The sequence below is a fragment of the Molossus molossus genome, unplaced genomic scaffold (assembly GCF_014108415.1).
Source record: "Molossus molossus isolate mMolMol1 unplaced genomic scaffold, mMolMol1.p scaffold_m16_p_2, whole genome shotgun sequence".
NCBI lineage: Eukaryota > Metazoa > Chordata > Mammalia > Chiroptera > Molossidae > Molossus > Molossus molossus.
In genome coordinates this window covers 2,046,935-2,072,976 of record NW_023425355.1, presented here as the reverse complement: position 1 = coordinate 2,072,976, position 26,042 = coordinate 2,046,935, and the positions used below count along the sequence as shown (strand labels likewise).

General features: G+C 51.6%; 1 protein-coding gene across 2 annotated transcripts; it reads right to left on the bottom strand.

Moving 5' to 3' along the window:
• Positions 1 to 1,092: 1,092 nt before the first annotated feature.
• ZMYM3 (zinc finger MYM-type containing 3) lies at positions 1,093 to 15,073 on the bottom strand. Of its 2 annotated transcripts, none has more exons than XM_036271481.1 (25): positions 14,962 to 15,073; positions 13,524 to 14,209; positions 12,524 to 12,567; positions 12,154 to 12,226; positions 11,498 to 11,792; positions 11,115 to 11,292; positions 10,549 to 10,767; positions 10,107 to 10,257; positions 9,757 to 9,872; positions 9,509 to 9,595; positions 9,231 to 9,381; positions 8,859 to 9,031; positions 8,610 to 8,775; positions 7,697 to 7,794; positions 7,455 to 7,617; positions 7,072 to 7,184; positions 6,794 to 6,968; positions 6,473 to 6,619; positions 6,000 to 6,103; positions 5,509 to 5,677; positions 5,073 to 5,224; positions 4,379 to 4,493; positions 3,614 to 3,868; positions 2,526 to 2,643; positions 1,093 to 2,424 (listed from the first exon to the last, which is right to left on the bottom strand). In XM_036271481.1, the coding sequence occupies exons 2-25, from the start codon at positions 14,188 to 14,190 to the stop codon at positions 2,232 to 2,234; spliced, it is 4,122 nt and encodes a 1,373-aa protein (XP_036127374.1). In that variant the 5' UTR covers positions 14,191 to 14,209; positions 14,962 to 15,073; the 3' UTR covers positions 1,093 to 2,231. The 2 variants fall into 2 exon arrangements, with proteins under 2 accessions (XP_036127374.1, XP_036127375.1); XM_036271482.1 differs by having other exon boundaries at positions 12,154 to 12,220.
• Between the last annotated feature and the right edge of the window lie 10,969 nt (positions 15,074 to 26,042).

Genomic DNA, 26,042 nt, shown 5'->3' with positions numbered 1-26,042 from the left:
CCCCACGGTCCCATTGAGGCCCACATAACCTCTTAGCCACTCTTCAGACATCCTGGCCTTCAGACCAGCCACCTCCCCCCACCCCCATCCTCCATATGGTTCTAGGGGTCTCCGCCCTAAAGCAACAGATCTGATCCTAATAGCCTGGTTGGAAAAATCTCAGCTTTTTTTTTTTTTTCCTCACCCGAGGATATTTTTCCATTTTTTGTACAGATAGAGTGGGAGGGAGAGAGAGGAAGGGAGAGAGAGAGAGAAACATCGATGTGAAAGGGACACATCGAGTGGCTGCCACCCGCACGACCAACCAGGGCCGGGGACAAACTGCAACCGAAGTACGTGCCCTTAGCGGGAACCGAACCCGGGTCTCTCCGGACCGCAGGCCGGCACTCTAACCGCTGAGCCAAACCGGCCAGGGCTCAGCTTTTGATTGTGCTGTCCCCAACCCCTCCCACTTACTCTTTGAGGCCCAGGTCAAATGCCATCTCGCTCAGAGGACTCTCATATAACCTCCCTGTGATACTTTTTTAAATGATTGATTTGATTTGAGAGAAACACCGATTTGTTATTCCACTTATTTATGCATTCATGGTTGAATCTTGTATGTGCCCTGACCGGGGGATCAAACCCGCAACCTTGGTATGTTGGAATGATGTTCTAACCAACTGATCTACTGGACCAGGGCTAACCTCCCTATAACCTTAAAATGAGCTTATTCTACTCTCCCACACTAGATATTTCTTTCTGCCTCTTACAACTGACTGCCCACTGGTCTCTCCCCTCTAGCCTGGGAACCTGCTGGGGATAGGATCCTGGTCTAATTAATCTTTGTCTTCCCTGAATCTCGGTCCTTAAACATAATAGGTCCTTAATAGATAGCTGTGGAGTAATTTTCTCCCTTAAGTGTCTGGAAACATGTTACCAAAAGGACCATATTCCTAGTGGATTCATTCATTCATTCATTGGGTAAAAATGATTGTCGAACTGAGGTGGGATACTTCACTTTCTCACCACCACCCCCAAACACTGCTCTCCCTCCCCTAGAAAAGGCCAAAGACATTTTTAACTCTTTATTTGAAACAAACAATTCCAGGGACAGGTTAGTCGTGACAACAGCTCCTCACTACAACACAAGGGCGGGCATGGCTCGCTGAAGGGACAGGCCAGGCACCTCAGAACAATATATACAATTTAAACAGTGGCTAAACTGGTGACAGTTATAAAAACACAAAAGGAGGCTGGGGAACAGCAAAGCCAACAGGAAAAGAACTGGGTACCCCCTTCGCCGGCCGCTAATCGTTTTGTGGAACTACAAAAGCTCCTCCCGATCCTGACCACAGACCCCATGCTGCAGGGCCCGGGCCCCCACAGGAGCGGCCCGGCTCTTATGATGGGGGAAGAACAAGAGTGGGGAACCCAGCCCCAACCCCAACCAGAAGGTAGTTTTTGCCTTGGGACTGTGCCCACTGAACTAAAGGAGGCAGTTACAGAAGGGGGCTAAGCATGTTGACACATGGCTCACACCAACCTAAGATGGCAGAGAGACAAACACATAAACCAAGGGGCCAGAGGTCTGCTCCCTATCCGTAGTCATTCTCTGCCTTTGAAGAACAGAAAGCTCGTGGAAATTGTTTTCAATGGCAGCACCAAGGCTGGTGCTCGCGGGGGGTGGGGAGGGGGAACGAGGCGGCCAGGGGCTTCCAACGACCAGTGATTTCATGGGAGGGAGAGGATCCAAGCTCTGTGTTTCGGGTAAATGGTCCCCCTCGTTACTTTCAGAGTTTCCTTCGGATCTTTCATACCCTTTAGCGCGGTACTGGGGGAGGATGGAGAAGGAGTGGGCACAGGGCAGAGAAGGCAGCTGGGTTCTTCCCTTGGCCAAATCTAGGAACAAGGGGCTTTACCTATGTGGGATGGGTCAGGACACCCCAAACCAGAGTCTGGCCCCAGGAGAAGGGGTTGACTATGAAGCATCAAGAAAATGGCCGAGCTGGTTTTTGCCTGTCACTGGGAGACCAGCCCCCGAGAACAGAGGGCTGGGGCCCCGTGGTCGGCGAGTGGTGTGAAGGAAGGTAGAAGCCAGGGGTTCCTAGGGAAGGCAGGGAATGGATGAGTAGAAAAGGACAGTCAGGCCCCTTCAGAACGAGTAGCATTGGTTCCTGGGCCAGTCGCCCTGTGGGACGTGGTCACAGGCCAGGCATTGGTGTGAACGATGGACACAGACAGCACGTGGTTCAGTCCAGGTCTTCGTCCCCAGGACGACCCAGCTCCTCATAAATCTCACGCACAGCCAGGATGCGATTGAGCATACTCTCCAATGTGCTTCGGTCCATGGGGATCACGGAGTACCAGAGAGGGGACTCGGCGATGCACGACCGCTCGGGTTGCAAGTAGAACACGTCGTTGCGAGTCCGGAGGCTTTCGGGACTGCAATGGTGGGGGCGGGACAGATCAGTACCACGGGGAAGCACCATGTGGATCCCACGAGGCCCTACGCGAATGCCATTGCTGCAAAGCGGCTGACTCACCATTTCGAGAGATAGAATTCATAGAACTTGACAGGGCAGCGGAGGGGATTCATGCGGTTCTCACGCTGCTCTAAGATCGGAGCTTCGTCTTCTCTCTTCCGTTTCCCAGGACCCATGTCTGCAGAGGAGGCAAACGACGCAGATGCATTAAAAGCAGAGTCTCGCCTGGCCGGTGTGGCTCAGTGGATTAAGCGTCATCCCATGGACTGACAGGTCCGGGTTCGATTCCCGGTTAGGGAATGTGCAGGAGGCAGGCGATCAATGTTTCTATCTCTCTCCCTTCTTCTCAAAAAAAAAAAAAAAAAAAAAAATCAATATTTTGCCGGGCCGGTGTGGCTTAGTGGTTGAGCATCGACCCATGCACCAAGAGGTCACCCGTTCAATTCCCGGTCAGGGCATGTGCCCAGGTTTTGGGCCTGATCCCCAGTGTGGGGCACGCAGGAGGTGGCCAATCAATGTTCTCTCTCATCGATGTTTCTATCTCTCCCTCTCCCTAAAATCAATAAAGAAAAATAAATAAATAAAAGCAGAGTCTCACAGGCTGCTCTAAGTGCACTGTCGGGGGCCCAGCGGGAAGGCCTCAGGACCATACAGGCTCACGGAGAAACAGAGGCAGAAGAGTCGGTCCATCTCCCCACACCAGCCAAGCTGCAGGGGTGTCGCTCTGCAGCCGCCTCCCCCCACCCCTTCACGCTGTTGCTTTCCAGTCTTTCCCAAGCTTGCAACTGGGACCTGCACTCAGACGGGGCAGGATCTCAGGGCCAGAACAGAACCAAGGAGCAGCAAAGAACATGGAAAGATGGTCATTCCCCCATCAACTCTCTCCCACAGACAACACACCCAACAGCTTCCCGCCTACCCCGCCACCCTGCTAGAGTAGGCGCGTAAGAAAACTGCCTTGGAAAGGGAAAGGCGGGACGAGGCAGCTGGGTGGCCTCCCATTTATGTGACACCCATCAGACTGAAGGACTGGCTATTTCCCCGGAAGAAGGGAGGGTAGTGACAAAGGACAGGGCCGGCCTGGCAGCTCAGGTGGGGCAGCGGGGAGAGCAGAGAGGGAGGAAAGCAAAGGGGGGGCAGCTGCGTACCTCGCCCTTTCCTCTGGCGGACCGGGGCGTAGTAGCGGATGCTCACCACCTTGGTGGTGCCCCGAGGGGTGGTGCACTTGCGGGACTGTCGCACCACGTTGGTGAAGGACAGTTGCATGTGTTCCTCAGCCGTCTGCAGCCCAAAAAACTTAGTGTTGAAGAACATGAGGGTGTTGAGAAGGACAAAGGGTGAGTACACCCCCAGCTGCTTACACTCCCAGAGGTGCTCTTCCTCCACTCGGGAGAACACCGTGTCTGCAATGGTCAAGGAGAGGCTGGTCAGCAGGGAGCAGCTCCCCAGCCCGAGCGCTCTGGCCCCGGGTGTCCTGCTCATAGCACTTCCATTCAGTGAGCGACCATGGTTAGGGCCCCTGGCATCGGCTACATTCCGCCGTAGAACCAGATGGTTCTTCATCTAGTTCCCACCTGCCTTTGGATCTTCTCTCTCCACCCACGCGTTATAGGCAGGTAGATGTCAACTTGGAGGAATCCCCCAACTTCCTTTTTTATTTTTTTTCAATTACCACCCAAACTCAGGCCACCTTTTGTGGTTCCAAAAATAGTTGTTGAGACCTAAGTCCTGATGCCCTCATGTTCAAGGACAGGGGCTCCGCATCCTCCAGCTCTAAACCCCAAGCCCCGGCTCCATGCTCCTCCCTCAGGCCCTCCGTGGAGAGTGGCAGACCAAACAGCCCGGGACTCCCGGGCTGGTGTCTCTGAAGAACGGAGGGAAGCGCAGGGGGTTGCTATGTCCCTGTCCCTTACTGTTGGGAAGGAGTGTGGGCTGCCAGGTACTCAGAGATTTGTTGAGCTCTTGAACGAAAGTCAGGTAGTAAAGGTCCGTGAAAATGTTCACCATTCGGTTATTTTCTAGCAAGTACTGGAGAAAGAAAAAGAGACACACATCAAGCTAGACTCTGGGTCCCAGAGAAAAGACAGTGATGGCAAAAGCCCCGGGCATGGCAAGCTTGATCATTAGGAGATGGCGGGAAACAGGTGCTTGATGATGTCACCCAGGTGTTCTTCCCCAGGTGTATCTCCACCTGAGGCACCAAGGCCTTGCTGGAAGAGGAGGAGGCTTGGAGATGTCATCGCGGGTTCTTCACAAGCCCAGACCCCTTGTCAGGGATGGCGCCTGGCTGGCCTCTCCCGGCAGGAACTAAACACTGCCCCACCACCCAAGGAGCCCAGTTCTACCCATCCCCATCCCTGGACTGGGTTTGAGGGCTACGCAGGGGACCGAGAACACTGAAGATGGCTCCCCGGCCAACAGTCCTGGAACACAGCTTTGATTTTCGAGGACTATCGACGAAAGGCCGCCTGCTCAGGGTAGCAGGCAGGGTGAGGACCGGGGAGTGGGGCAGAGTCATCCCCGCTCGGACCTTGCCGGCCACGTCACTGTGTTCAGTCGGCAGGCGGGGTGATATGCAAGGGGTACCTGTCAGAAGCCAAGGGGTACCTGTTGGATGCCAAGACACAGATAGTAGATACTGTCAGGTTCATATCGTTCACCGTTGGGTCGAGTGATCTCCCTCACGAACTGGGCCAGCCCGTAGTTGAGCTCCGCAGCCGAGCACGCCAGAATGTCTTCTTTGATACGCATAGGTTTGGCTGTGGGGACAGGTAGTGAAGGCAGGGAGGATTCAGAACAGTTCGCATCGAGAATTTCATTTAGCTCCACCATTCACTCCTTGGTCCCTTAGTCACGTCCGGCTACAGCACAAACCGCCAATTACCAAAAGAGCCCGAAGCCTTGAAACCTAGACAGCATCTCCCCTTATTCTGCGACTCCTCCCGTGTTCGCAGGACAGCCTTAAGCGATCGCAGCCTATCACTGCTAGACATCTTCAGCCGAAGGACAGCCCTGCCCCTTCCCCTCCTCCCCGGGCACTTACGGCCAAAGCGCAGCTCATCACCCTTGCTGGTTTCTCCGTTGGCATATTTCGACTGCACCCAGCACTTCCAAGCATTGACCCCGTATGAGTAGTTGAGGCCGGTACAGCTGGGCTGGCTGCTCATGGAGTCCCGGGAACAGCTCTCTGAAAGCACCAGCCGCTTTTGACCCTGGGGGGGGGGGGAGAAAGGAGGGGGTGATGAAGGAGGCAAGGTTGGGGACACCACCGAAACTAATCAGGACCGTGTTTACCACCAGGGGAGCGGGGGCTGATGCCAGAACACAGCCCCAGGGAGAGCTCTGATGACATCGGGAAGTGGGGAGAGAGTGAAGTCTGGCCGTATCTTCGTACTCACCACGGTGGAGAAGGGAGGTCAGTCAGGGAACAAGGTCAAATTCAAGCTGCTGACCCGGCTGTGAAAGCACCCCCACCGCACCCAGCGCTCTGAACCCCCATCTCTCCTCTGGGGATCCAGCAGCCCCAGCCCTCACCTTCCTCATGGTTCGGGGAAGGTCCTGTTCAGTAGGCACGTCCTCGGGCCCCACCAGGCCACAATCAAAGAGGAAGTCTACGCTGGGGTTAATGTCCAATGGATCTGTCCAAGGGGAGAGGAAGCAAACGGACTTTTCAGATCTCAGCCCTGACCTTCTCAGACACCGCCGATCGCACTCAGTGGGAAGCAGCAAAGCCAGACCCAGACGTGCTCAGAGGCGCGCACAGGCCACAAGTCCCAAGGGGAAGCTCGTAGCGCTCCCCGACTGCGCACTGCAGCCGGGTCAAGGTGCTCAACTCCACAGTCTGTGTTTTAGCACCGTCGAAACAAAATGAGACTCAAGTGTAAAAGTGTGCACCTGTCCCAGGATCTCTGCCACCACTGCCTTGACAGCCTTTTGTCACTGGGTCACCCTTTCCTCATGGCACAAATGCTACCGTACCCGGTGGGCACGCCTTGACTCCCACTCACTCTTGGGGAAGTCCGCCTCCAAGTCTTGCCCGGGCTCATCCAAGACATTGGCCATCTTCACAGCCATGGCCAGGACATCATCGCGAGCTGGCCCAAACAGGTCACAGTCTTCCAGAAGTCCCTCTGCACTCTGGTTGCTCACGAGATCTGGGAGGAAGAGAAGTTGGCTCAGTCACGCGGCGGCTCCCCCACAGGCTTCCAGGGGCTGACCCCGAGCACGCCCCCGGCCCGCTAGGCACCAAAGTCACCACTCCCTGTCCCCCAGGGCAGAGGTGGGCCAGTAAAACCCTGACTCCCTCATCGCCGCCATCCATGGCGTACCACACAGGTCAGACGAGGCCTTGTCTAACTCTTCAGCCTCTGCGATCATTTCTGCCATAGCCAGGATGTCGGCCTCCAAGGGGTTGGAAGGGATCTTCACCTTCAGCTCCTCAATGGTCTCCACAATCTTGTCTGTGCTCTCCAAGGTAGTGGGCAGGAACATGGGCACAGGCACCTAGAGACATGAATCCCGACTGAACGCCCAGGACCGAGACCGCGCCTCAGGGGGGCAGGTTTGAGAGGAGGGCCGGGGGCAGCCCCCCCGGCAGGGCGCTTACCGGGATGGGCATTGAGAAAGGCACCGGGACTTTCTGGCAGTACAGATGCATAGGCACTGGCACGAAGATGGGCACTGGGATGGGCAGCACGATCACCTGCGGCTTCCACTCTTCTGCGGGCAAGAAAGGGGTCTTCTCAGAGCCCCTGTTAGGTGGGTGACATCCAACCCACGACCTGATGCTTGCCTGCCAAAGCTCTGATATGTGCTCAGTGTCACAAAACTGCCCTGGCATCGAAGGTGGAGAGCCAACTCTGTGATCTAGGACAGCCACATCCACGACACTTCAGCCACCTAAGAAACCCCCTCGTGTGGCTCCCAGGCACAGGGCAGGAGGCCTGGAACGACGGAACACCGCCCGTGCGTCTGGGCACCCTGGCTCACCTGTCTGACTCCCTTTGGACTTCATCTCCACTTTGCAGGAGACCCCCCGATTCTGCATCAGAGGCTTACACATGGCAGCTTTGTTTTTGCGGGGTGTGGCTGGGGGCGGTGTGGGGGGAGGAGGGGTAGAAGCAGTGGGAGCCAACCGGATCTTCACAGGGATCTGCACACAAAGGACGGTCAGTGCCACCAACTGCTGGACCCTCCTGCGAGGCCACCTCCCCCTCGGCTTGTGCCCTGACCTTGCCCAGATTCCCATTTTCCTCTGGGATCTTCACTGTATTGCTGTTCTCCACTTTGGTTTGAGAGGGTGTCTGGGGCTTTGATTCAGAAGACTGACCTGTAGATCAAAACAAATGAGTGTTTTCCTCTGCGGAACCAGCTCTCCGTTCTCATCAAATGGGAATGGGAAGCCTAGACCTTCTCCTCCTCACCACCCCAGGGCTAGTCTTCTCTAGGCCCCAGAAACAGTGGCCAAGAAGATTCTTTGCTCCTGGCTGCCACGGAGAATGAAAAACATTAAGTTTCCCCAATAACCCATAATTTGAGCCCTTCTGTTTCATGGCCCTCGGGAGGGTGATCCCCGTGGAGTGGCAGAGGGGCCAGGGTGACATTCTGGAAATGACAGTGGTCTTCAGTTTCACTAAAGGCAGAGCTTAAAGGCGGACATTTCTGCAGCCCCCACATGCCCAACCTACCTGGTACCCATTCCCTAAAAATACATCCTTCTAGAAGATCAGTAGAATCTAGCCCTGGAAACCTTTTTTTTTTTTTTTTATCCTCACCTGAGGACATTTTTACATTTATCTTCAGACAGAGTGGGAGGGAGGGAGGGAGAGAGAGAAACATCGATGTGAGAGAGACATATCGATTGGCTGCCACCTGCATGACCCCAACCGGGGCCAGAAACAAATCGCAACCGAGGCACGTGCCCTTGGCCGGAATCGAACCTGGGACTCCCTGGTCTGCAGGCTGACGCTCTAACCGCTGAGCCAAACCAGCCAGGGCAGGCCCTGGAAACCTTTAAACAAGACTCCCCCTAGTACCTGCACAGGAGCTCTGGCCAGGGAGGAGACGGAAGCCAGAGGAAGAAGAGAGGGCCCGGAACTGGAGTCCAGGCCAGTGCTGACAGCGCGCCCCCTGCCCGGGACTCACTGTTCAGGAGGCTCTCAGGCCCGCTCTGGGTGTCCAAGTTGGGCTGGTTCTGCTGGCTGTAGAACCGTAGCAGACACTGTTGGTTGCAGAAGTGACGGATCTGCCCACGCCAGTGGATGGTCTCCAGCAGCTTCCCCTGGCGCTTGCAGGCGTGGCACCGCGCGGCCTGGGGATGGCGGGATGCTCAGACGGGCCTCCCCCACTGGCCCGGGCCCTGTGCCCTGGAGCCCAGCCCCGCCGGCCCCTTACCTTGCAGTACCACAGCAGGTACTTGCTCTTACAGTCCTCGCTGCAGAAGTCCCAGGTGCTGCCGTCCAGCTGCTCGGTGACGCCGCGCTGGCAGGTCTGGGAGCAGTAGGTACAAGTGATGCAGCACAGCCCCAGCTTCTTGGTGAAGTCCTGTTTGTACAGCAGCACACAGCCTGCAAGAGTCCAGAGGACAGGCGCCGTGGCTGGGAGCCCCACCTTCGCAAGGCAGGACAACCGAAAGCGCTCGCCGACAGCCTCTCGAACCCGGAGCCTCACAAGGGACGGGGCCGAGCATCCTGAGGATCGCATCCCAAGCTCTCAGCCGTTCTCCCCCGGGGTCCGGGGCCTTGGGCCGCTTCTCCACGTCCTTACCTTCGCTGCAGAAGCTCTTCTCCACCCCGCTGAACCGGAGCTTCTCATGCAGGAGTTTCTCCTGGCGGCAGTGTTCGCACTGGGACACGACGCCCCGGAGCCGCTTGAAGTCCTCACAGCAGTCACGGCAGCAGAACTGGAACACCTGGTCCTGGGATGGGGTCACAGGGCGGGGGGAGAGGACTGTGACATCTGGACCTGGCAAGAGCCAGGCGGAAGGACCCCTGCAGACAGACGTCTGGGCATGTGGCAAGATGTGGGCAGGGTGGGGGTCTTACCTGCCAGTCCAAGACCTCAGGCTTGCCACTGAAGAGGCTGTGGCAGTAGTGACAGCTCAGGTGAATGCCCCCCTCAGGGCTTGTGCGCTGGAGGGAAGGAAGACAAGTAAGGGAAGGGCACGAGATGCGTGCTGGCGGTGGGGAGGGGCGGCCACCTATTCCCTGCTCTGCCCAGGCCTACCTACCCCGATTCTCACACCCTCTCTATGGCGCCACACCCTTTATCCCTGGTCCAGGGTCTGAAGTACCTGGAACTTGGTCCAGCAGCTGGGGCTGCAGAATTGGTAGACTGTGCGATCGACCTTGTTGTAGTAACAGGGGTCAGAGAGGCTGCGGCGGCAGAAGCTGCAGGGTCGGGGAGGGCCTGGGGCATAGAGAGAAAGGGAGAGAGAAAGGAGACAGAGAGAGACACACACACACAGAGAGAGAGACAGAGAGAGCACAGAAGGTGTAAGGCAGTGCAGAGAGGGAACAGGAAACCCACGGGGAGGTGTGGTTGGGGCCGAGGTCAGGCAGCAGGGGGTACTTTAGAAGAGGGGAGTATGGGGGGTAGAAGGAAGGCCAGCAGGGGTCTCAGAGAAGAGGGCTTTGCACCTACCAGTGAGCCCTGCCTGCTTCACTTTGTAAGAGGTGGTACAGCAGAGGGAACAGAACAAGCTCGTCTTGCCATTCCGATCCACGTGGGATAGCATGTCAAAGTTCTTACACAGGGTCTTGCACCAGACACAGGGGTACACACGTGTGTTTTTCTGTGAGGATGGGGAAGGAGAGGCTGAGGCTGGATTTGTCCCTTCACTTTTATTTTTTAAATGTTTAAAACATGAAATATTTCAAACATACAAAAAAGTATAGATGATGATATAACAAAGACCTGTGGATCCACCAGCCAGCTTCCAAAAATAAAACATAACAGATACAATTGAAACCCCCTTTATTTGTTTTATTCCTCCCAGCCCTCGACCCATCAGGCACCTTTATTTCTCACCCAGGAACCGCACCCCCTTCCACAGCCCTCTAATACACTACTCCCTCGGCCCCACCTTCTTGTACGCCCCCAAGCAGGTTGTGTTGCAGAACCGCTTTTGTTGGCCCTCGTGGAAGAGGAGCTCGGGGCCAGGGCTCCCGGTCTTGGCGTAGATGTAAGCCCCGCACTGGTCACAACAGTTGGTTTTCAGTCCCTTGTTGGCCCGGAATTTGGAGAAGCAAGAATCGCTGCAGAGCCGGTGCACCACGCTGCCGTTGCTGACCTCGTGCTGAACCTGCCACACACACACACACACCCTGAGCTGGGGCCTGGCCACCACCACCCACCCAGTGCGAGGATAGCCCACCCCACCTCACCCTAGACCTTCACAGCAGACACTGTGCCCAGGGACCCCCCAACCTGCACATCAGGCTGCCGACTCGATGGTGAGGTCCTGGGAGGCAAGGAAGGCCGGCTGCGCACATCCTGGAGAAGCTCTAACCTTGAATATACTCCCTCACGACGGCTGCCTTTCCTCCCCGCTCCCCTCCTCCACAGGGCCTGGCCCCCGCAGCCCCAGGATTGCAGGGGCAGCTTGGGGCTGGCCAGGCTCTGTCATCAGCCCCCATCCAGCGTCCTCACCTCTCCGGTCTTCTGGCATATGCTGCAGCGAGTGGCATCGGCAGGATCTCCAGCCTGGGGCACGGGCCGCTGCTGCTGGGCCTCGTACAGGGAGAGGCAGACGGACGTGCAGAACTCGTGGAAGGAGCCTCCCGAGCCAGTCTGTGCCACGACCAAGTCCTTGGTGTTCCAGATCTCCCTGCAGTGGGGAACAGTCTTGAACATTCACTCATTTCAACCGCTTCCCCCCTTGCTCTGAAATCCATGACCACAGAGCCGACGTGCTCAGACCCCCTACCCAAATGGCCTCTTTCTCCCAGCCCCACTAGGTTCTTGCCAACATAGTCTGTCTCACCCATTATTCCTGGCCGGATGCCTCCCCACAGCCCAGTACCCACACGTACTTCTTGCAGAAGGTACAGGTCTTTTTGCCTGAGGGCTTCTTGGAGAAAGTGGTGAGACAGGATGAGGAGCAAAAGAGCTGAGGCAGGCCCTTGCGCTGGTAGGCCGTCTGTCCCTTCTGCAGCGGTGTCCGGCAATGCGCACAAGTCATCTTGGTGCCCACCGAAGAGCGCCCGGCCCTCTGCGCCACGCTGGAGCGCAAGGACATGCGAGGGGAGCGCCGGGGCCGGAAGGGCACAAAGTCCTCATCGTTGGGGTCATCTACCATGGCGTCAGAATCCTCATCTGACACTGGAACTGAGCAAGGGGGAGGGGCCATGAGAAAACACTCCTGCAAGGTCTTCCAGCCAGGCCCTGACCAACAGGTAGCTCTGCTGCTCCTGGGGTCCCCTCAGCTCTTGCCTTTACTGCCCCCCACCCCATCACATTGGTATCTTCAGCCATGAGCTCTAAGGGGGGACATTCTTCGGGACAAGGATGGCAGAGCTGAAACAGGAAACTCCATTCTCACTGCTCTTGTTTTCAACCTCCCCCACTGCCCCTGGTTCCCATGCCAACCCACAGCAGAGATAGGCACGTCACACTTTGCATGGAGCCAGGAGACCCACGGCGCTTCCCACTCATCCCACTGGTCCGTACTTCCTCCGGTCCTACTCACTGCTCTCAGTGGAGTCCACAACCTCGGGTTTGGGAGGTTCTACTCTTCTAACGCGCTCACTTCTCTTCTGCACCTTGGAAACATGGGGAGGAAAGGAAAACTGACACCAGGGGCCACTGCACTAGCACAGGGTTTAGGGGGCTACAGAGGGGAGGGGGAGGGAAGGTAGGGACCCTTGGCCCAGCCCCTGGGAGGAGGGGAGAGAAGGAGGCTGGCCTTAAGAAGCCATAGACACAAGAGCTCCCTCCCTCCTCCTAACTCTCCTCACACGCACCCTCTACAGAACAACATCTGGGAGGGAAAATGAAGGGTCTGTCCTTCCCAGAGCTAAAGGGGGAACCAGACTCCTTCCAGTCCCCTCCCCCCTCACCCTCTCAGGCGGCTTCTCACTCGCCTTCCCAGTCAGGCCATCTCCTGCAAAGGAAGCAGAAAGCAGCCTAAATCCTCAGCCTGCCCTCACACCCCCTCCCTGGCCCAACCTCGGCCTCCATTCCCGGGGAAGAACTTACTCAAAACTGAAAGGGAAAACTCAAGTGCCTGTGGCTTCTTGGGGCCCCTCTCGGGGTTACCTCGAGCCCTGCACTAAGAGGAGGGTGGTGGTGCAGCTGCTCTCCATGGGAAAGAATCCTACCTTCCCTCCAGCCTTCTGCCCCAATCACCGGGAGTGGAGCAAACACAGGTGGCACACCTCTCACCCACAATGAATCGTTTACCAACAAAAACCAATGAAATCCCCCAAAGGGAGGCAGCAAGGGGAGAAGGTAGGTGCCCTAGACTCAGGTGGTTACATAAGTGCTAAGACCCTGGCCACAGCCTGGGAGAGTCACCACTAGGCAGAACAGGGGAGGAACCAGAGCCTCTCCAAGTCCGAGGCGCCCCTCCCCTCTCAGAGCCTCAGTCCTAGGCCCTGCGCTTCCACCATTCCCCTGAATTCACCAGGCTGTTGGTGGCCCCAGAACCGTCATCCTTGGTCAAACCCAGAATCCCTGCTCTCAGATAAAACAAAACATCTGGAAAGATCTTAGACCCCAGGAGCCTGGAGTCCTCTCCAAATCCTGAAGGACCTGGCACCCAAAACCCACTGGGCTAAGAAAAAGGGAACCTCTCCCACCAAATTCACTCTCACCCACCCCTGAAACCTCAACCCTAGTCCTCCCCCACAGCAGCTGATCTTCAGCCACCCCTACCTTCCTTAATCTTCTTCACCACCTACACTTCTCCCTTCCAAACCCCCAACTCCTCCTCCATACACATCCCTCCTCTTCTCTCTCAAATCTCCCCCCCCACCTCTTCCCCAAACACACACAGCAGCCCCTCCTTACCCCCACCCTCTCTCCAGCCTTGATTCTCCAGCTCAGGAGGCAACCTACCTGGTAAGGAAGGGTGTGCAGGGGGGCTGGGGCCCCCAGGTTTGGTCTGAGAACTGTTGATTCCATCCCCCAGAGTCTCTCCCACTGAAGGGCTGGGGGGGCCATTTGGGCTCTGTGGCTGCCCTTGGGGAAGCTCCTCCTCCTGCCCAGGGGAGCCCCTTTTCCCTGTAGCTATGGAGGTGGTCTCCTCCTCTTCAATATGTGGGGACTGAAGGGTTATTGGAGAATCTGGAGCCAAAGGTTCTAGTAGTCCCTCTGGTGAAGAGGGATTCGCCCCAGTCCCTGGGTCAGGTGGCACCAACTCAGGAGTCTGGCCCCCTGGTCCAGGCTCTAGGGTCTGATCTCCTGCATCCCATGCAAGGGTCTCCTCAGGACCATGGTCCACCTCTGGGGGGGAGGGGGCTTTATAGAGCAGCCCCCCCAGCCCCAGCAGCTCAGTGGCTCCATCCAGAACTCCAGGGTCTTTTTCCAGGCCAGCAGGGGTATCAAGCAGGTCCAGGGCTCCTGAGGATGGAGAAGGGCCAGGGGGGGCCCATCCTCGAGTTGGGGCAGTCTGGGATTCCAGTAGATCCTCTCCAAATTCCATGTCTACTGGAAGGTCTCCAGCCAGGGGCTTCTCTGGCAGGGTCAATGGGTCAAACGGACTGGGGAAATCACTGGGGTCCATGAGGATGGCTGGATATGGGCTGCAGATTAGGGGTAGAAGAGGGGGCAGAAGAGGTGGTCTTCGCCAGAATTCCTTCTCATACAGGCTCTGGGACACACCCCATCATCCACTTGTATTTCTCACGAACAGCCCCCACCACAAACGACAAGCATTTCCACAAGCTCTGGTCCAAACGACCACTCCCCCCCCACCACCACATACAGCGCCCCCTGTGGGGAGAGGCGTTCCCCGCCCTGGCCCCGCGCCCACACTCGCCGGGGCAGTCGTTGGCCCTACCAGCCCGCCTGCCCCCACCACCCCACTGCAACTCCGTTTCCCTCCTCCTTTACCTTTCGCCCCCCCCAACTCGGGCTGAACGCCCCATTAGAGTCTCCCAGGGCCGCTGCCACTAGGAGCCTTTCCCGCCCCCGCGATCCCAGTTTCTACCCCCTCCTCTCGCCCCGGGAGCCCCCCAGCTCCCCAGTCTCTACCCACCCAGCCTGGCCCCACCCCCCCTCCCCGCGCTGCACGGTCCTCCCTCAGCCCTTCCCTCGCCCCCACAAATTGCCCTTCCTAACCCCTCCCCCCAGTTACCTTTCAGGTCGCCCACTTCCTCAGCCCCGTCACCCTTTCCTATTGCTCCCTCAGTCCTCCTCTCCTGTTGCCCACCCCCCACCTCAGGCATTTACAGGAAGACATTTTGGAGCTACGATCTCTCCTTAGACCCCCCTCCCGGCTACTGCGAGATCCCGCCTGCAGGTTCGGTTCGGCTTGATCAGGCCCGACCCCTACCTGCGGCAGGGTTAGTGTAACGGCTATAAGCCTAGAACTGCAGACAGAGACGGCCCCGCGCTCCTTCTCCACCTCCCTCCCTAGCAGCCGGGACAGGGGTCGCGGCCCCTTTAAATGGCAGCGCTGCTCACAGCGCCCAGCTCTCTGCACCAGGCGGGCGGGCGGCGCCAGCAACCAACCCCATTGGCTGGCTCCGGGAGGGGGCTCGCGAGACAGCGCCGGCCCCCGGCGCGAGACTCCCAGCCCAGTGGCCGCCTGGAAATTGCGGAGTGGAGCCGAGTTGCTGGAGATGGAGCTTGAGCCCCCGCCCGGGGCCCCGTTAGTTGGAGAGGAAAAGCTAGGCTCTGGAGCCTGGAAGCCCGCCCCTGGGGGAGGCGGCACCCCCTTTCCACCGAAGGGCTGAGTGCACTAAACCACAAAATCCCAGATCTACGCACCTGCTGCCCTTACCTGGCGCAAGAGTCTGCCCCCCCTCACACCCGTGGCCGCCCTGCCTCCTGGAGCCCACTCTACCCGTGATCCCCTCCTCTCATTCAAATGGTTCCCGGTCCCCTCCCCCTCCCCGTGTCTCTCTTCGCTTCCCACTCGTGTTCAACCCCCGGGCGTCCGCCCCCCTCCACAGTCCCTACCTACGCCATGCAGCAAGCGCCTGCCAAGATTACCCTCCCCCCAACCCCACCTCTCCGGGGCCCGCCCCCTGGGCGACTGTTGGGGTAATGAGTGACAGCAGAGGGTGAGGGGAGGCAGGGACCCAGGCCGCACGTGCCCCTCCTCCCCTTGTCTGCAGCCCCGGGCCCCCCTGACCATTCTGAGAGTCATAGTTGTGGGGTGTCTTAAGCTTGTTCTCCAGTCACCCAGGGCGGGTTACATGGCTCTGGCTCAGTGACAACGCCTATGCAGTAACCGTTACAGCCTGATGACTCCAAAACCAGGTCCTGCAAAGACACTCCCCCCACTCCCTCGAGGGTCTTAGGGTAAGTTCTGGGATCTTCTCCCTGAGTCTAGTCGCAGGGCCTCCCTGCGTTCCCTCTTCAGTAGTTTTCCTCACCAAGGCCCGCAGCTCTCTTGCCCTGTTTCTCTCTCTCTCTCTCTCTGCCTCTCCCTGTCTCAGTCTCTCTCTCCCTCCCTCCCTCTTTCTTTCTGTCCCGGTCGATCTCTTTCCTCCCCCCACCCCCTCTCCCTCTCCCTGGCGCGTACTCTCTCTCTCCCGGTCTCTTTTTGTCTTGGTCTCTGTCTCTCTGCCTCCCCTAAGCACGAGCACGCACGCGCGCGCGCACACACGCTCCCCTCCTGGATGGTCCTTAGCGTGTGGGTGTGGCTGAGGTTGAGGCTGGAGAAGTGGGGTAGGGGGAAGGGGCACCAACACTAGGCCTACCGGCTCTTAAAACTGCGTGCCAGGATCTGTTTTCAGTCTCCATTATAGTTTGAGTACTTTGCAATCCCTGCTCCCCACTTTCCTCCCCCAGCCCCTAGGGCTGAAAAGTGTTTAGTGTCTGAGATACTGCTGGAGGTTCAGGCTAGGAGTCCTGCCACGGATTTAGGCACCAGAAGGTTTGGTGTCCAGTGCCTACCCGAGCCTGCCTCTTTGCTCTGGGCCTTTCTTCCTTCCCACATTAAGCCTTTCCTAGCCTTACAGGGAGTTTGATCCTCCCTTGTCTCATTCACTTTCCCAGAAACCTTATCCTTCCTGACTCCCCACATGGCCTTGAGGTTATCTTTGCTCTCTCCTTATACACAGAGATAAAACCAAGAGTTCTCCCGGTTTCTCAAGTCCCGCTTTCTCTTGATCTTAACCAGCATTCTATGTATCCGTCTTATTTCTCTGTCCGTTTGTTTCTCCCTTTGCGTTTTCAATTTGTTTCATCTCATTTGGGACACTTCTTTCTTTTGCATATTGCCTGCCCTCCTCAAACACATGCTTGGATCCTTGGCCACTCTTGGACTGGGGGGAATGCCCGGTTTCGAGTTGAGGGGAGACACTCTGTGGGTGTTAATGCTGTATTATTAATTCAGAGGCAGCGCGGTTGCATAAAACTGGTCGGGTTCTGGAGAGATAAACTAGTTTTCTAATCCCAGTTCTGCCCACTTTTTAGCCAGTTGACTTTGGACAAGTCACTTGTCAACTCACCGGGTCTTAGTTTTCTCATCTTGAAAAAGAGATAAGAAAACAATCTAAATGTCCAATCATATGGGAACTCTGTACTTTCAGCTTATTTTTTGCTGTAAACATAAAACTGCTCTAAAATATAGTCTATTAAAAAACAAATGACACACGAAAATGCTCCTGATACATTTTTAGAAAGGAGTTAAAATATGATACTTTGTAGGGAAATTCTTCGTCCATGTACACATAGAAAAAGACTAGAAGGAAATAATGGAGATAATACTTCATAGAGATGCTATTGAGATTAAGGGGGGGGCGACGCTGGCTGCCCGTGGCCCCTTTCCCAAGTCCCCCCACCCCCACCCCAGCGGACCACCTCCGCCAGGTGACAGGCCAGACCCCAGCTCCGACCTCCTCCAAAAAAAAGGAAGAAAAAATTTGAGATCAACACCCGCCCGACATACTTAGTTACTATTATCATTAGAAGAGAAATATACCTGACTTCATGCATGGTCGGGGACTTCACACACCGGAGCCTTCATATTCTCAAAAAAAATGTTTTTGTCTTTGACTAAGCCGAGTGCCCACAGTTAATAGGTTTGAGTATGTATCAGCCAAAGATGAAAGGCTCTAGCGAAGAATGGGCTGATTTGGGGGAGGGAGGTTATAGGGTAAGAGTGTAGCCTGCTGCTCAAACATTATCTTCAGCCTTGATTAGTTACAGTTACTCAATGTGCTCATTCTGTTACTTTTTAGCCAACATTTATAAAGCACTCCTTAAGTGCCTTTCCGAAGCACTACCGGGTGGGCAAAAGTAGGTTTACAGTCATTTGTTACAATTATTGCTTAGCGTTCCTTCTGTTACTTGTTAATCAACATTTATAAAGCACTTCTTAAATGCCCTCCGTAAGGACTACGGGGTGGGCAAAAGTAGGTTTACAGTTGTTGTATGGAAAATAATACAATACGAAATAATACAAGAATGAACTATTATTTCACATATTCACAACTAAACCTACTTTTGCCTCACCCCGTATACGATGTAGAAACTCAGTCTTTGTCCTCTAGAGAGCACTTTCATTTTAATTATATATATATTTATTATTACAAAAATATAAATTTTCACTGTAAAAATTTTGGAAAGCATAGAAAGTTTGAAGAAAGCAATAATTACTTATATCCTCCCTATTATACTTGAAAATAACTATTGCCCTTTAAAAATGTTATTATATATATATATATATATATATATATATATATATATATATCAGAGAAACATCGAAACATCAATGTGAGAGCAAAACATCTATCAGCTGCCTCCTCGAGGGATTGAGCTGCAGCCTGGGTATGCGCCCTGACTGGGAATCAGACAGGCAACCTTTCAGTGCCTGGGACAATGCACAACCAACTGAGCCACTCCAGCCAGGGCCCACTGCTCTTTTTTTTTTTTTTTAATTGCTTTTAGAGAGAGAGGAAGGGAGAGGGACAGAGAGAGATAGAAACATCGATGAGAGAGAACATTGATTGGGTGCCTCCTGCATGCCCCCCGCTGGGGATGGGGCCCACAACCTGGGCATGTGCCCTGACCGGAATCGAACCAGTGACCTCTTGATGCATGCATTTATGCTCAACCACTGAGCCACAACAGCCGGGCCCCACCGCTCTTTTTGATGTATAGCCTTTCAGTCATTTTTTTTTTTTGCAAACATATTTTTACAAAATTGGAATTATTTTGTATATGTTCTTCAACATAACTGCAGCAGTTGTATATTGTTTCAGCATTTGGATTCACCGTGCCTTATTTAACTAATTACTGCTGGATGTCAAACTTTAATTTTCTCATGACACGAAAGTTTACATATAACTTGATCAAACAAATGGAGGCACTATTCAGCAGTCATTGATTACAGTGTGGTTCACTTTTTAAAACTTACTCTGAAAAGACATGGGTTTTTTTTTTTCCAGATATTTTTATTATTCAATTGCAGTTGACATTCAATATTATATTAGTTTCAGGTGTTTAGCATAGTGGTTAAACCTTTATATAATTTACAAAATGATTCCCCTGGTAAGTCTAGTACCCGCCTCCCCGACACCATACATAGTTATTACAATATTATTGATGATATTCCCTATGCCGTACTTTACATCCCTGTGACTAGAGGGTATTAGGTGTTAATAAGTTAGACAGAGAAAGACGAATACCATATGATTTCACTTATATGTGAAATCTAAAACACAAACACAACAGAAACAAGCTCATAGATACAGAGAACAAGCTAATGGTTGCCAGATGGGAGGGGGCTTGGGGGGACTGACTTAGAAAAGTAAAGGGATTAAGAAGTACAAATTGGCAGTTATGAAACACATGGATTTTTATTTAGTGTTTTATGTCATTCTAAAGTACCCTGCAATGAAGAAAAGGGCAACAGGTACTCAGGGGGACGCTAGGGAAATGCTAGGCTGAAGTTCCTCAACAGTAGGGACCAGTTCGTACTCATCTCTCTCCAGCATCTAGTATAGGCCCTGATACATGATAAATGTTTATTGGATGAATTGGTGGATGGGTGAATAAAGGAGACAGAAAAGAAGCCCCAAATGAAATCAAACTGTAGCAATATTTCTATAATATAAGGCTTAATAAGGAAAGAAATGAGAGTGAAACTAGGGGAAGCAAGGGCAGGACAGACAATAGTGTGGTGAAGGGCCAGTGGGGGGCGGGAGCGAGGTGGCAAAGGTCAGTGGGGGGAAAGGGAGGACATCTAATACTTTCAACAATAAAGATAATTTTTTTATTAATTTATTTTTGTTACAGATGTTTCTCCTTTTTTCCCCATTGATACCCTCCTCCCCATCCCCCCCTACCTTGTCCCCAGCTTTGTTGTCCATGTCCATTGGCTATGCGTACATGCATATAAATTCTGTGGTTTATCTCTTCCCTCCCCCCACCACCCCCTCTTCTGAGGGTTGTCAGTCTGTACCCTACTTCCACGTCTCTGGGTCTACCCTGTTCCTCAGACTGTTATGTTCATTATATTCCACAAATAAGTGAGATCATGTGATATTTGTCTTTTTCTGCTTGGCTTGTTTTGCTTAGGATAATACTCTCCAGGTCCCTCCATGTCGTCTCAAAGGATAAAGATAATTTTTTTTAAAGAAGGATAAGGGGGTCCTGGCCGGTTTGGCTCAGCGGTTAGAGCGTGGGCTGTGGACCAATGAGTCTCGAGTTCGATTCCGGTCAAGGGCACGTACCTCGGTTGCTGTTCCTCCCCTGGCCGGTCAGGTTGTGCGGGAGGCAACCAGTCCATGTGGCTCTATCACGTCGATGTTTCTCTCTGTCTTTCTCTCTCTCTCTCCCTCCCACTCTATCTAGTGATAAATAGAAAAATATCCTCAGGTGAGGAATAAAAAATAAAAAAATATATTAAAAAAAGAAGGTAAGTGAAACGTAGCAAAAAGGCACCTATTTGTCCTTCTCAGCAAGTCCAATAGTGGCAGTCTGACTTAGTGTGATTCTGACTATACTCCACTCTTTAATATTCACTATGTCTGGTCCAAATATCTCCCCCCAATTTGGAGGCAACATGTCTTAGTTTACTCCACAGAAGGTCTACCAACTTTATGAGACACACTCCCTTGGGTCTATATAGGTCCCAAAGTCTCTACAGGACTTTATGCTATGGCACTGTGCCTTGGGAAATCAACTTAAGTTAGTATTACTCCTTTGGGTCCCACCTACACTTTTCTTTTATCCTCACCCGAGGACATTTTTCCATTTTTGTTCAAATAGACTGGGAGGGAGAGAGAGGGAGGGAGAGAGAGAGAGAGAGAGAGAGAGAAACATCGACGTGAGAGAGACACATCGACTGGCTGCCACCGACAGGACCCCAACTGGGGCCAGGGACAAACTGCGACCGAGGTTCGTGCTCTTAGCAAGAACCGAACCCGGGTCTCTCTGGACCGCGGGCCAATGCTCTAAACGCTGAGCCAAACCGGCCAGGACTTTTTTTTTTTTTTAATTAGAGCTTCATCGAGATAGAATTCATATATTATACAATTTGCCCATTTAAAGTATAAAATGGATTTTAGTATATGCACAGTTGACTTCATGTTTTTATCACTTAAAAAAGAAACCGTGTACCCTTTGGCTATCTTCCCCTACCTTCCCATCCCCCACAGCCTGTGCAAGCACTATTCCACTTTCTGTCTCCATAGATTCACCTATTCTGGACATTTCATATAAATGGAATCATATAATATCTGGTCTTTTGTGACTGGCTTTTTTCTCTTAGCATGTTTTCAAGGCCCATCCATGTTGTAGCATGTATTAGAACTTCATTCCATTTTACAGCTGAATAATATGCCATTGTATGGATATACCAAAGTTTGTTTAAGCATTCATCAGTTGATGTACTTTTGGCTATCATGAATAATGCTACCATAAACATTCATGTGTACAAATGTTATGCGAACATAGGTTTTCAGTTCTCTTGGATAGATAACAACGAGTGGAATTTCTGGATCATGTAGTAACTTTATGTTTGTTTGAGTAACTGCCAGGCTGTTTTCCAAAGTAACTGCACTGTTTTATATTTCCATCAGCAGAATTCCAGTTTCTCCACATTCTTGCTAACGGCTGGTTATCTGATTAATCAAAGTCCATTTATTTAGATCTTCTGGAATTTCTTTCAACAATATTTTGTAGTTTTCAGAGTATAGGTTTTTCACTTCTTTTGTTAAATTTGTTCTTAAGCATGTTATTCTCTTTCGTGTTATTGTAAGTGGAATTGTTCCTTAATTTAGCTTTCAAATTATTCATTGCAAGTGTATAGAAATGCAGTTGATTTGCATATATTGATCTTGTATCCTGAAACTCTGCTTAACTTGTTTATTAGTTCTACTAATTGTTTTAGTGGTTTCCTTAGGATTTCCTATATACAAGATCATGTCATCTGAAAATAGAGGTAGTTTTACTTCTTCCTTTCCATTTGGGATAACTTTTATTTCTTTTTCTTGCCAATTGCCCTGGCTAGAACCTCTAGTACAATGTTGAATATAGGTGACATCCACTTATCATTCTTTTTTGTTGTTGTTGTTGAAAGTATTACAGATGTCCCCTCCTTTTCCCCATTGACCCCCCTCCTCCACTTATAGTTCTTAAAACAGTCTTGCACATTAGGCCATTCACTTTTTCTTGATTGATGTTTCCTGTTTATCTAGTTATTTGGTAACTTACTGAGGACAGTAATCAACTTCAGTACGGATAGACCACACATTATTATGTTCGATACTTTGAAAGTATTAAATAAATATTATGTGGCTGATGATGATAGTAATTAGAAAAAATGAACTCTCAGAGCCTCACTTAGACCCTGTTCTTCTGTTGCTTGGCTGACTCCTCTCACCTTGAACTCAACTTGACCAAAACTGCATTGATTGACTTTCTCCCAATGCTGCTCTGCCTCCTCCATCTCCTATCCTGGTTAGTGGCACAACAACACAACCAGGCACCCAAAACAGAAACCTGGGAATTGTTCTAGTCTTCTTCCACTTCTTACCCCCTGCATTTATTTGGTTATTGTGTCCCCTTGATCTTACCTTCTAAATATTTGGATTTGGTTTCTTCTTCTCTAGCCCTATGACCACTGTCACAGTTCAAGCCTTCCTCATCTTTCACCTGAAACTATTTTTGTGTCCCTCTCTCCTAGCTTACCTTCTCCAATCTTTTCTACACACTATTGCCAGGGTGATTGTGGTAAACTGAATAATGCACTCCCAAAGATATCCCTGTCCTAATTCCTGGAGCCTGTGAGTGTTACCTTACATGGGGAAAAAGTAGGATTTTGCAGATGTGATTAAGTTAAAGATCTTAAGATGGAGAGATGATCAAGGTATGCCTTAAATGTAATGACAAGTATTCTTCCAAGAGAGGCAGAGGGAAGTTTGACACACAAAGAGGAAAAGGCCATGTGACCACGAAGGCAGAGATTGGAGTGATGTAGCCACATGCCAGGGAATGTTGGCATCCACCAGAAGCTGGAAGAAATAAGAAACAGTTTCCCCCAGAGCCTCCAGAGGGATCACGGCCCTGCAAACACCTAGATTTCAACCCAGTGATACTGATCTCAGAGTTCTGACTTCCAGAACCATGAGAGAATACATTTATATTGTTTTAAGCCACTGAGTTTATGGTCATTTTTCACAGCAACCTTAGGACATGAACACAGTGATCTTTCTGAAGTTCAAACTTATCATACACGGAAAAAATGAATTCTCTTTGTCTCTTTCTGCATCTATCTGTATCTATATAGATGACCCCCCCCCTCCCACACACACACCCACAAGCACACATATGTGATAGTTTGGAAGAAAACATATCAAAATATTAACAGTTATTTCTACATAGTAGGATTATGATGATTGTTATACTCCAGTGTATTTCAAATTTTTCCCTCAATAGGCATGTATTACTTTTATAATCAGAAAAAAAACAAGTTATTTTAGTAAAAACCCTTCAATGTCTCCCCATCACCTACAGATTCAAGTACAAACTTCTAAGCATGGCACAGACCCTTAATTACTTGACCTCTGCCTATCTCTCTAGTCTAATTTCCTATTACTTAGCCTCCACTTCTCTTCAGCCATGACAAATGACCAAAAACACAGGTCATTCTGCCTCTGACCCTTTGCACATGGGTCCCTTTGACTCCAACCTCTTGGTTAAGACCCAATTCAAACGTGCTCTTTCCTGTGAAGCCATTCCTGATCCACTCAAGCAGATCCATGCTTCCTTTAAGTTACCACTTCACCTCTAATATGCCATTGTGATCTTATTTACAGAAATGATTTGTTTTCATTAACATTTCTCTGCTTATGTTGTGATGACTTGAGGAGATACACAAATGTACGACAATATCTTTTAAATAAAATTTCCCCTACAACAGATACTAAAAACCATCAAGTGGTAGTTAATATTAAAATATCCTCATAAATCTTTAAGTATTTATATGGAAAGATTGCTAAAGTATTTTTTAGTGCGGTCATGACTCAGAGAACTATATACAGCTTAATCCTACATATGTAAAAGAGTAAAAACATTTCTGTTTGACCAGAACAAGACAAACACAGAAAATAGAAAGGCAAGAACGTGGTGATACTTGTAACCATTAGAATGAGCAGAGAAAGATTCTTTTCTCTTTATACTGTTGGGTATTTATTTTCCCATGAGCAGGAAGAAAATGTCTTTTTCAGAAAAGATAGAGGTAAATTTTCTTTTTTCATAATGGAGGCGTTATTAATTCTCAAAAACTTTGGGGCCTTGGCCAGTTTGGCTCAGCGGTTGAGTGTTGGCCTGCAGACCAGAGAGTCCTGGGTTTGGTTCCCGCCAGGGGCACGTACCACCAAAAAAAAAAATAAATAAATAAAAGTTTGGGAACCACTAGTCCAGATACACACAATATGGTAGCCACTAGCTATATGGACTAAATTTTAGCTAATTATTAATTAGCTAATGAAATAGAATTGCCTTGGCTGGTGTGCTAAGTGGTTAGAGCATCAGCCTGCTCACTGAAGGGTCGAGGGTTCTAGTTCCCCGTCAAGTACCTGGCTTTCCAGTTTGATCCTGGCCTGGTCATGGCATGTTCTGGAGGCAACCAATTGATGTGTCTCTCACATGGATGTCTGTCTCTGTCTCTCTGTCGTCCCTCCCTCCCTCTCTTCCACTCTCTCTAAAAATCAATGCAAAAAATATCCTCAGGTGAGCATTAACAAAAAAATAAAATGAAATAGAATTAACAATTTAGCTCCTTAGTTGCACTAGTCATATTTCAAGTCCTAAATGGTCACATACGGCCAGTAGCTACTGTATTGAACAGAGCAGATACAGAACATTTCTATCATTGCAGAAGGCTATATTGGACAGTGCAGGTCTAGTTCACTGCGTCCCCACATAAGGTGGAGCCACTTAGGACACCCTGAAACCCTGAGTGTGAATTAGTTAACTAGTGGGAATTAACTATGAAGTCCTATCAGTTGAGCCTTGTAGCCCTTGATTTACCACAAGGCTAAGGCTAGTTAAGCGTTACTGAAAAATAAAGGCGATTACCTGATTGGTGTCCTATATAGAATCAGTCTGATCTGGAGGTCTACAGTGTATCCACGCCAATGATGACACCTGTTGAATCTCTGTAAATCTTAGGAACAATAGTGGTGTTTGGACTGCTGGTTTTCCTGGTTACCATGGAAATGAGTACCTGACTACAATTGTGTCATCACAGAGAACAAGGTAGCAACCCTTTCTCCCCTCCCCCACCCCTTTTTATAATCATAACCATAGTGATGATTATTTCAGTTGGGCTTCATGAGCAGACCTGGCAGCAGGAGAAACCACCAGAAATCTGATTAAGTATGGAGTATCAGAGTCCAAGCCCTAAAGAGGAAGTGTGGAAAAGAAACATGGCGGGGCCTTTTTTCAGTAGGAAAAGGCTACATCTAACACACCGAATACAATGACATTGTTACTCTTGCTTCTTGCACAGGCGCAGTGCAGGAAGCCTCAGCACGCCTACGCGCACACTTTCTCCCCTTCTCTCTCTCTCTCTTTCCATTTTCCTCTCTCCCCCTCTTTTCCCTCTCCTTTCCCCCTCCCATCACTTGGTCTTCCAGTCTTTCCGTTAGCCCGTGCACGACTCTCCTTCCGAGCCTCCATCCCCCTCCCCCCTTCCTTTTCGGTCTCCTGCGGACGCAACTGGCGCATGCGCACCAGGCCGAACGCCTCGCTCTTTGTCCCCCATCTGTCGTTCACACGAACTCAAGTCTTTCGCATTCGGCAGCCAATAGGATCGTAGGAATGGCGGAAAGCGGATTCCGCCTCTGAAGATGAACCTTGATTGGCAGTTCAGCGAGCCAATCGAGAAGGCCATTCTGTCCCCCTGGGGAGGCACCGAGCTCCGTCGTCTCGTTTCCGGCGGTCGCGCGC

Bases quoted from the DNA above. Each gene is read 5' to 3' on its own strand.
- ZMYM3 (XM_036271481.1), bottom strand. From the start codon at position 14,190: ATGGACCCCAGTGATTTCCCCAGTCCGTTTGACCCATTGACCCTGCCA. The intron at 9,382-9,508 runs GTAAGACCCCCA...ACCCCATCCCAG, and splicing joins CTGAGGTCTTGGACTGGCAG to GACCAGGTGTTCCAGTTCTG. The intron at 7,618-7,696 runs GTCAGGGCACAA...CTTTGTGTGCAG, and splicing joins AAAATGGGAATCTGGGCAAG to ATCCCTGTGAAGATCCGGTT.